Here is an 11,459-nt window from a genome sequence, read left to right as displayed (position 1 = left end):
CACGTAGCGTGCATACCGGGGACGTAGCGTTCACGCGCTGCAGTAATCTTTTCAGCGTCTCCTCTATTTCTTGCGTGAGACGCAAGCAAATGTGTCAGGCCAGGCAGGTAATTAGATACAGGAAGACCACAGTGCAGCTTGATATTTTACAAAAATAAAACACCTAGGTTCCTGGTGATTTTGACTGTCTTGACTTCTCTCAGTGAGGCACACAAAGAGAGAGACCAATGGACAAAAGAGACACACACACAACCACATAAAGGCAACAATTACCACATTTTTCCTACTTACCTGTCTCTTTCTATTAGAGAGAGTTAGAGCCAAGGATCGCTTTGTGAGTAATTACTTTGTTCTGGAAATGGGCAGAACTATTCAAAGGGGATGGGATTTACCCAAACCAGGTAGCTGGGTGCTAGCATGTTAAATTCAGCATTTGGTCCAGTCCTTTCCACATGTATGACTGTTTATTCTGCACATGTGCACTTATAATTTAAAGACCCCCAAAACCAAATAGTGTTTTTATGGGTCAAATTTGATCCATTTTCCAAAAAAATGTTTATATCAGAAATAAACAAAAATGAACATTGATGGTTCCATTTAATGCTCTTCTTAAGTAAGATCAAGGATCAGTACACTACTTTCATTACATTGTGGGTGTTTTATTCAATTTTATAGCATATTTCTGCTTTTCAAACTCAAAAATGAGGTTTAGTGTCCATGAATTCCAAGAATAAGTGTTAAACTAGTACGGGGAAAAAGCGTCAAATGTAAGAGTAACAAAAATGTCAGAAAAAGGGTCCAAAACTTTTTTTTGAAAAAGCAACAAAAAATGAGAAAAAACAAGAACTACACATTTTAATAATAATCTAATCTAAATCTGCAACGTAACCATTAACATTTCTCAGGTAAATGTAGTATTACAATGTTATCCTCTAAAGTAGAAGTACACAGTGAGTCAGTAGTACAGTGTGGTTGTATATTAAGTGCTTTGGGGTCCTTCTGTAAGTCATTTTCAGGTGTAATGGTCCTAGAGCTGCAAGCAGTAATACCATAGGCCAAGCAATCGGGACAAGAACTTTTTTTATCTCTTTACTATCACACATTATCATTTGATACACTGTTAGTGTAAAATATTAGTCATAGCCAAGTTAAGTCTTGCAACAAATGTTAATCTTATTGTTTTATAGGGAAATTATCTGCATTAAGTACTCTTACTTTTAATACTTTAAGTTAATTTTCCTGATGATACTTACATACTTTTATTTAAGTAACATTTTCAATGCAGGATTTATACTTGTAACAGAGTATTTTTACAGTGTGGTATTAGGGATTTGAGCAGTTCTTCCACCACTACTGGCTTGAGTGATACTCCTTTACGCTCCATGCACTTTTCCTCCAGTTAATGTTAAGAGTCTTTTATTTGCTGCCCAGGATGTTTGAATGACAAAAGACAGCACTGAAAATAACAAAGTAAACGCATAATATTGTAGCCGCTGAAGTTTTTCAGAGAGAATAATTGGCTCCTTTCAGATATGTACTTCTTTATGTTAATCTGATTAGTAAAATAGAATGTTGATCTCTGGTCTGAATAAATGTGAGAGAGAGATTTGCATTTTCTAAAACCACTGTAATAAATGTATTATCTCAATTGTCATCTGTTATTTACAACAACCAGATTAATAAAGAAAGAGCCCGTTTTAGGTTTTAGGATATACTTGTGTCATACTAGATGGTTCTTTTGTATTTGTGTAAATAACTTCAGCTTGACTGTGCCACGTTCTGCATTTTTAGTAAATGAATTTCTTAACAATTAAAGAGAGAAGGAATGGTGAAACGTTTCTTACTAAGAAGCTGCAGCCATGGCCCAGGGTTGTCTATTAGCTTTATTGTAATTGCAGTGTATTTAAACGCACTGTGCAAATATTAAGTTCAGATTTTAAGTAATGCAATGCAAGTGCATCCCAATGCCAATGTGTGATGTAGATTTGACATGTACTGCTTTATTAAACACCCCTCTGGTTATTATATAGTTGTTGGATACATGCAGGGGATCAGCAATCACATTTCTGTACTACCCTGACTTTAGTGTCACTTTCAGTTTTAGCATGACTTTGATTCAAACAAATAGCTTAAAATTAAACCTATGTGTAAAAATGCATAATATCTCCTTTGTGCTTTCCAGATGGAGTTTTGGAAAACTCGCAGCGTTTACACAGTGAGCAGCAACAGCGAGGGGCGCTCTGAGCGTGCCGACACTGTCTACATGGTGGTTCCTCTGCTGGGCGTTGCCCTGCTAATAATCATCGGCCTCTTCCTCCTTTGGAGGTGCCAGCTTCAGAAGGCTACTCGTCGTCGCCCTGCCTACACCCAGAACCGCTACTTGGCCAACAACCGCTGCCTGCCACGCATTCTGGTTCACCGGGAAGTGCACACTGAAAGCTTACAGCAGGACTCCAGCTCACGGCCCACTGTGGCAGTGAGTGGTGCTGAGAGAAGAGGAGTTTCCCAGTCGGACTACCATGGCCTCCACCAGCAGAACACTTGTACCCTCTATGTCCAGGACTCGTCCCACTCGGTGGCCTCGCGGCTGTCCGGTGCTACACCGCCTCCATCTTATGAAGAGGTGACAGGACACCTGGAAAGCAGTGGTGATGAGACTTCAGCACCTTCATACAGCGACCCTCCACCCAAATATGAGGAGATCATAAAGAAAACATAAGACAGAGGGAGTAATAATTCTGTCATGGCTGCTGCTCCCCTTCTGTCTGAATGAGTTCAAGGCTGGCAAAAGAGCAGTTACTGCCTCAGTTGGTGCTGCAGGTTACTGAAACTATTGTTGTATTTCATTCTCATTTTTCTGCACTGAGCAATACCCTTGATTCACCCATGGGTACAACCTAAAGCCAGTCCCCCCCCCATGATTATATGTGCTACCCAGGATTATACATACATTTTAGTTTAAACACGTTATGTAATAACATGATATTCTGTAATAAATAGAAATAAATATACATACATACATTTTCACTTCACTATGTCGTAAGCACCCCACTTTGTAACAATTGCTGCACTTTGCCTAAACTCAACGTAGTAAATGTCTCCGTATTTTGTAATAAATTACTTATTGCAGTTTTTATTACAAAATGTGGGAGTTGTACTTGTGGGAGATGACATCTTGAAGTAGTGTGTGATCATGAGACCTATGAAATCCTGACATCAGACAAAATCTGACATGACTCAAGCAGAAATAATGTTTCAAGACAAGTTAATTCATTAGTTATGTTTATTCATGCTTATTCACGTTATGTCATTTCATTCAAACAAAATAGCCGAAAACCAATGTTCTGTAACGTAGCATAAACTTGATAAATTGCCATTATAGGAGTCAACTACCCATACAGTTACTGTAGCTAACATTATGTGGCAAATTCAATACTAGAAATAACTATGAGCATGTTTAGCTTTAACATTTTAACATTAATATTTTTAAGTCCTGATTCAAAGATTTGAGTGTTAAGCTTCTTTTAGCTGTTCCAACATAGTGACTAAAGGTTGCTTCACTAAGTTTAGCCCTGTCACTGGGCTCCACTAGCAGCCCACTCCCACTTGACCTGAGATACATGGCATGAGTCTACTCCTTAACCATGTCTGTCGTGTTTTTTGGTCCGACTCCATTAATTGATTTATAAGCATTGCCTTATATTCTGTGGTCAATATTTATTTTCAATTATTCCATCGATAAATAGAGTAACCGCAAAAAGGGATAGGTAAATAGATTTGGTCTTATTTTGCTTTGGCAAACTGAACGGCAGACTTTGTGCCTGTTGCTACCACAGCAGGTGCGATAAGGTGCATGGAGAGGATTGGCTGGCAAGATACAAGTGGCCCTTGTAGCGGGTTCCTGTACACAACATAGGGCGGTGCTGTGGGGAAAAAGAGCTGGGCTCTACACTGGCCCAACAGTCAATGTGACTGTAAGGTTTTCTTGCCAGTGGACTGCCGCTGTTTCTTATCTCTCAGTGTGCATTTGATATGACTCTTTAAACTGTACATACATAGTCAATAGTGAAGTATTGGGACTCCAAGCCAATATTGTTTAGTTGTTTTAGTCTCTTCAGTGTTAGGATTTGCTGCTTTACGCTGTTTTATATCTTTGTAAATTGAATACCATTGGGTTTGGAAAAGTTGGCTTCATATAATAATTCATAATGGTTGCAAGGCAAACATAAATGCATCATTTTGCTACATTAACCTGACACACAAGATGGTTTGTTACACAAAATCATCTGAGAAGCCGTTATTGGAATCTTTTTGGGCAGGCAATACTTTCCTGTTCTGATATAACTGATGCAATTGCAGCATGTACACTAACCTTTTTAGGAGCCACCATTGTTATTTTGAACGAACAGTGGTGTAGTTGCACTCATACACAATCATGAATGTTCGCAAACAGCACAATCAGTCAGTGAGTCAGTATGCACTTTTGTTTGTAGATGTGACATTTTACACGGTGTGGTGGGTGTAACAGTTTAGTTTTGTGGACACTTAACAATCAAAGTAAATCTTTTGGTTTGAAGACATGGATTCACTATCACTGGAAACATGACAGTCTGTAAAGCTGACAGCAGTTTAGAGCTACTGGGTAAACTTCACAATGTCGCTCGGTCTGTTTAAAGCTTTAAATGTTTGAAGGACTCCTTTATATGATAAATCTTATGACATGACGACTTAACAACTGATGAAGAGGTTCAGCCAAATCAGTAGGCATGTTTCCATCAAATTTTCAAGCGAATTTTAAGAAAACTTTTAAAATGTTGCAATAAAGAAGAAAAAATGAAAATGCATATTAGAAGCATTTCCATCAACTGGTTTAGAGCAAATAAACTAGACTACACAAAACGTAGTTTCGTCACAACTTGACGGCATGGTTGTAGATTGCAAACCGGCTTGCTAAATCAAAGAGTTCAGAAGCTAAGTTCTTTGGCTAAATAGAGAATTGTACAAGTTGGCCACCTGTGTGCAGAATACAGGTTGGTGGCAGAGACATCTGGTGGCAGCGAGACAACCGTTCACCGCTGTGTATCTCCACTACGCACCTTCTGCCACCACTATACAGCATTTTGTAATGCGATACTTCAAAATGCCCTGATGGAAACGTGAGTAATGAGTCCAAGTTTTCCAAGTTTCTCTGGCTTATGTTTGTGCATAATACCAAAAATTAGATTGGATAAATACTAAAGACGTTTCAGATATTGTTGACGTATTTTTCCACGCTGTACCACAGTGTTTTTTGATGCCACCACTTTTTCAACTCTTCATATTGTTCACATTTTGGCTTTTTACTACATTGTCGTTATGAATACGTAATTGACAAAAACGTTATGCAGACTTGATGTTTACTGTAATGGACAACACAACTTGAGCAAGTTTCTAGAGTTTGCTAATAGATATTCTTATTGTACAGAAAAGGATGGAAACATTGGTCATATTCTCTTTGACAATCTGGGTTCCCATGTTGTTGGCGGTAAAAATATAGTGTATATCAGTCACATCATCTTCTGCAACTTTATTTTTCAGACACCTTATCTGCAATTATTATAAAATCTATTCCAGAGCTGACCCAATCTGACACATTAATATACATATACAAAAACTGTAGGGGTGCACATAAAGGAATTACATATTTAAATGTTAATAATGAAAACTTAGTAACACATGTAGATACCGCAGGCAGAAGGACCTCCACATTTTCAATAAATAATTTACACTTAGATTTTCTTCTGCTCAGACACACACTCACACCTCTTCCACAGCCAAAGTAATGTAACGCAAAGTTGCAACAGCATGGATACCAATTATTTACTTGAATCCTCCAACACAATATTGGGATTAAACTGTTAGCTGACCACTAGAGGAATGTAAGTACATTTACTCAAGTATTGTACTTGAGTAAAATGTTGAGGTACTTGTACTTTGCATGAGTCTTTTCTTTTCATGCCACTTTCTACTTCTACTCCACTACATCCTTTCCACTTTCTAAAATGTGAAAAAGATTATTTACTTTTAATAAATCAAGTAAATTTCTCTTATGATACTTACATACTTTCACTTAAGTAACATTTTCAATGCAAAAGTTTTACTGTAACCGAGTATTTTTACAGTGAGTATTTGTACTTTTAATTAAATGTAACTAATGTTTTTTTCAATCTAGACCCAACGTTCCTATGTTTTTGTGTTTAAGTGACTGATGGGAACAACAATCTTTGACATTGTTCCAGTATTAAGCAAGATTGCTGCAGTTGAAGTGTCTGACAACATTAAGGAAAGAATCCCTTCAGAGGTAGACCTTTAAAGCAACACTCTACAGGTTGGAAGCGGAATTGTCCCATTATGTCTCATTGGAACTACAGATCTGCTACCCAATCTGGCAAACTTGCATAGTGCGGTTATAGCTGATAGAGAGCCACAAAGCCAATGCAGAAGTGCCGTTCACTCTGTCCATACCCATAATGTTGTCAGACACGTAAAATAAACCCATGTTTACAGCTTTGTTTCCAGATTCAAGGATTGTTTAAGAACTTTTTTTTCATTGTATAAATAAGGACATAAGGCTTTTCAAATATTGAGAGGAGGCGCAGAATTGTAGAATATAATTTTCCCGTTTAACTGTACAGTTTACAGAATAACAACCATTTGTGGCATCCGTGCAGCCTTCACAGAATCAGCAGTATATGTAGGCTACTTCTGTCCTCAATCAACACAGAAAATACTACATGGTTTGCAAAGTTGTTACATGTGATGAAAAGTAGGCCTATGCATGATTCCTTCCTAAAACATTGAAAGGAGTAAGGTTTGGTAATTATTTTTACACGTAAAATGTAATATGCTTTTGGTGCAGCTTTACAATAGGATTTCTGTCAAATGTAAAGTGTGTGACTGAAAAACACATTGTATTATTTAGCAAGATTAGTTGTGTCTGTGCTGTATGTAGGCCGTGATGAGGAATATCTCCTCTGTTTATATTTTAGTTGTATATTAGTGGAATATTACCTCACCACGTCCGATGAGGTGCACTTATTTTTGTATTCTATTCTACTGTACGCTAAGTTATTCACTGCCTTTCCTATAGCCTGAAACTCTTTCACATGGGCCTTTGTTTAACCACATTGCAAAAAAATATCCACTGTTTAGAAATAATGAATGATTGACTTAATTCTGTATGTGTCATGTAAAAAATATTTTTCTTTCCACCAAAATGGATGTATTCTATATTTAAATACAATATATCACTCTGTTATAATACTTTCAGCACTGCCTTTTTTAAACTTAAAATAAATATCAAACTTGCATGTTTATAGATATTCTTTTCAGCCAAAGCTGTGTGAAAGAAATGTTGTACGTCATCCACCTTTACAAACTGCAGACTTTGTGCACTACTTCACCACTTCTAGTACAGATTCCAGTACAAGCAGCAAAGTCCAACTGGTCATATCCTCCATAAGCTTAAGAGGAACTAAATTGGAAATTTGCTAATGCAACATATTTTCAGCCTGATGCTTCTGGAGTGTCTACCACTGTTTACTAAACAACTTCTGATACTGCTTAATATTTAGCTAACTTTAAACGCACCACAAGATCCACCAGTTGTAAGTAACAGACAACAGCAGTGACCAGTGCTAGTTTGAATCTTGCTAGTTTGAGTGACATGCAGCAATGTTTCTGTTGCCTCTAACGTCTGTTTGGGAGCATCAGAGAGGAATGCAGACATTTAGGTGGCACCGTAATGACGCACCGAAATCTGCGTTGCTATTCTGTCCGGTAGATACCGGGCAGCGGTGCCATATTAACACCAGATTTTAACATGCGCCGTTAACGTGAAAAGAAAATTGTGTTGCCTGTGGCTATGTTTTCACGGAAAACTTGTGTGTGGAAATAGGTTACACAACAGATGAAATGTTATGTTTGCGCACAAACATGTTTAAACTTTACGGAGACCACCAAATAAAATGTTGACTTCTTTTGAAATTTTCACTTTTGTAAGTTTTTTTGTTTGTTATTCAAAACAGAAATATTGAACAGGTGGTTGCCAAAACGGGCAACCAGAGGCAACAAAATGGTTACCAATTGACTCAGTCTTCTTAAGAGTTTGCAGGTATGGTACATGTTGTGGAGCATGGTGTTTTAGGATGTGCCAAACACAAAATGTTCCTTAAATAGTTTGTCAAAAGCAACAAGAGAAGAGGTTTATCTGCAAGGTATGGCATTCTTGTTGAGAATGATGAAGAAGAAGGGGATTGCGTTCTTTTTAACTCCAACAGCCAGGAGGTAGGCTGTGCACTAGTAGTGATGGAGCCAATACAGAGCCAATACACCTGGAGTGGGTGGTGTTGGTCAATGTCAGTTATTTGACATTCAATTAAAGGTAATGGGTCCTAGGTAATGGTGGAAAGTCAGAGAGTATGTTGCTGGACTATTGGGGGTCGAGGATCATGTTGTGGCGATCCACAAACGTCAGTTTAATTTTTTTCTTAATTGTGTCCTCATCAGCAGAATGTTTGAGATTGCTTTGTTGCACTCATCTTCAGTCAGGGCAGTCTGTGGAACGAACTGGGATTCTCATCTGACAGTTGGTCTACCAGACATGTCTTCACCAGATGATCCTTTGGCTGATTTTACACAACACAGGAACATTTCAACCATGTCAAAAACAGTTTCACTAGCCTAACTAACTTTTAAAGAGGTACTCCACCATAAAATGTACTTTTTGAGCTGCAAACAAGATGAAAGTGCTGTGATGAAACACATCAATGCTGGTTTTAAAGGTCCAATATGTAATATATTTACTGTAATAAATTCCCAAATGACCCCAATGCGTCATTTAGGAAACTTAGTTGAAATGCTATCTTTTCTGACAACAATGCTAATCTAATGCCAGTATTTTCTTCTTTTGAAATTTCCGTTCCGTGACGAATTTCTGTTTGTGTTTTGGCCTGTGTGTTGTTATCAACTGCCCAGTTTGACAGCCAGGCCGGCTTGCAATATACATGGACATGTAAAGAGTAGACGCCGCATTGGCTGCTGGGCGCAAAAAATTCAGCCGCCATCTTGGACCGGTCATACTCGTTGCTTAGCAGCAGAAGAATATTCCTGCTCAAATCGGCGGACCATTGAAAACAGTGCTCGGGGGATTACTTTTCACAAGTAAGATTTAACATTACCGTACTATTGGTTGTATTTTGTGAATAGAATATTACCAGAGAGTTGAGAAGGAGCAAGGATCTTTGATATTACTGTAGGGGAGAGCCGGGACGATTGAAACGCGGGACGGATGAAACATTCCAGTTTTCTCCGAGTGCGATGATGATAGACAGACTTCCTTAGGTCTGAACATAGAGCATGTTACCTCCACCTATCAGCCAAATATCTTCCTGTTATTTCCTTTCATCACAGAGTACGCCGAAAACGCGTTTTGATGGTCAAAAGTAAACTCATTAGCGGTCACATTTTTCGATTATTAACCAGGGTTTTCATTTAAAGGTTGACTACATGCTTATTTAGTAGACCAGTTGTGTTCTCACAATCCCAGACTTTCATATTTCATGCTTGTTTACATAAAAGCATCATGCTTGAATTCTACGTCCACTGCAATAACCGCACAAAACAGGCTATAATGGCATATGTCTATGTCGGGACGGATGAAACAGCTGTTTCAACTGTCCCCGACCTGGCTGGAACTCCATGCATTTTAAGTAAATGCACAAATGTCTGTGTTCGTACAATTATGTATGGTGGTGAGACATGGAATAGCAGTTTTAGAAAGATGAAAATATATTTCAGCCCACCAGGTAGGGGGGGTTGAGTTTTCCCATGTTATCCTATGGAGACTGACGGGTTGGGGCGCGTTATTTGGATGTCCATTAGTCTAACCCATGTAAAAACCTAGTGAAATGACATTTTCTACAATAGAAACATGATATAAATAGAAAAACTTACTGTTCTAGCTATAAAAATAGCACAATCATCCACAGTGCATGATATTTCAATAACCGCTTCATACGCGCTTCAGGATGACGGGAATTAGTTGTTAACAGACATTCACAAAGACGCATAGTCCTGCAACAATCTATCTATAATAACACCTTTTGGAAGTACCATCCATGATATACAGTAAAATATTAAAGTTGTTGGAAGATTATATGGCTTATATGGCATGTTTCATTCGTCCCCGCATGCTGTTTCATTCGTCCCGTCCAGGAGGGACGGATGAAACATTACGCACGTCCCACTTTTGCTGTAATAACTCCTGAACGGTTTTGTTCAAAGCTGAACATGCAACTGTATTTGACAGATGACACGTGTAGGTTGCTGGTTACAAAATATCAGCTTTCAGTGTGATTCGACCGCTTTGTAAATTACGTTTAATTAAAAAGTGTTTCAACTGTCCCGGCTCTCCCCTACTGATATTGTAGCCAGCTAGCTAGCTAGGCTATGCTTATTCCACCGGCAGGTGTTCACCCGGCGTTATGTCTCTACTCGTTGGTGGTCTGCCTCTGTCACCAGATTCGTTACACAATCACAAACATATTCCTGACAAGTTTCAAATCGTTTCTCAGATCCACTGCCTCAAAAATACTTGTCTAAGTAAGCACCACATTACAGCCACCTACAAAAAATAAGCAGTAAAAACGATGTAACCATTAAAGTTTGGGTTGAGCTGGTTTTTAGCTTTTGGCAATAAATAAAATAGCTTGTATACCCGAACCTGCAGCTCTACACAGTAAGTTAATGCTACCAAAGTTCTATATCAAGACGCTTCCAGTCACGTATTTATAACTACGTCAGCAACAGGGTAACACTGTTTTGAGTTGATCTAAAACAACTGGTTACCTTAGCTTATTTTTTATTCTTCAATGAGCTTATTTATCTTTAGTGATGTGAGTTTCTCTCTGGGTTTAACCAAGTGCGCCCCTTGTGGACAAAATATGTCTCCAGCATTTCACAACATGAGAAAATCCCATTCATAGCCTTAAACATTACAAGCCACTTTCAAAACGCATTCATGATGAATCAGTAGCCTAGGCTACAATTGCAAGAAAGCAGAAAAAAGAAAGTTGATCTGTGCCTTAATTGCCTCACAGTGATTGCTAACATCAAAGTAACATTCTGTTTTGGGTTGATCTGAAACAATAATAGGCAATTCATTGTTGAAGAAAGGTTCTAAGAAATGCAAAGGAAGAAAATAAGCTTGACTTCCTTTTGAAATGTTTTTGTGTAGACTCTCCCCAATCTTGTGTTTTCATTTTGAAGGTTTCCCAAAGATGCGAGGAAGAAGTGGGAAGTGGCTTTGACGAGAGAAGGATTCACTGCAAGTGTTTCGTCAGTTTTTTGCGGTCAACATTTTAAGCAGGATGATCTTTATAGGACAGGTCAGATTGTCCGACTTCGAGATGGTGTTATTC

At 38.3% G+C, this 11,459-nt stretch overlaps 1 protein-coding gene across 2 annotated transcripts in view; it reads left to right on the top strand.

The window, feature by feature from the left end:
* Positions 1-7,873, top strand: part of prrg3 (proline rich and Gla domain 3) — a 62,594-nt gene extending 54,721 nt beyond the window's left edge. For both annotated transcript variants that reach the window (XM_032511907.1, XM_032511906.1), the window contains one exon: positions 2,183-7,873. In XM_032511907.1, the coding sequence (XP_032367798.1) occupies positions 2,183-2,719 (537 nt within the window). In that variant the 3' untranslated portion in view covers positions 2,720-7,873. The remainder of the gene's footprint in view (positions 1-2,182) is intronic.
* The last annotated feature ends 3,586 nt before the right edge of the window (positions 7,874-11,459 follow it).

Source organism: Etheostoma spectabile, unplaced genomic scaffold, assembly GCF_008692095.1.
Source record: "Etheostoma spectabile isolate EspeVRDwgs_2016 unplaced genomic scaffold, UIUC_Espe_1.0 scaffold512, whole genome shotgun sequence".
In the NCBI taxonomy this organism is placed as follows: domain Eukaryota; kingdom Metazoa; phylum Chordata; class Actinopteri; order Perciformes; family Percidae; genus Etheostoma; species Etheostoma spectabile.
Note: the sequence above shows the minus strand (reverse complement) of the source record. Positions and strands in the feature narration are given on the sequence as shown.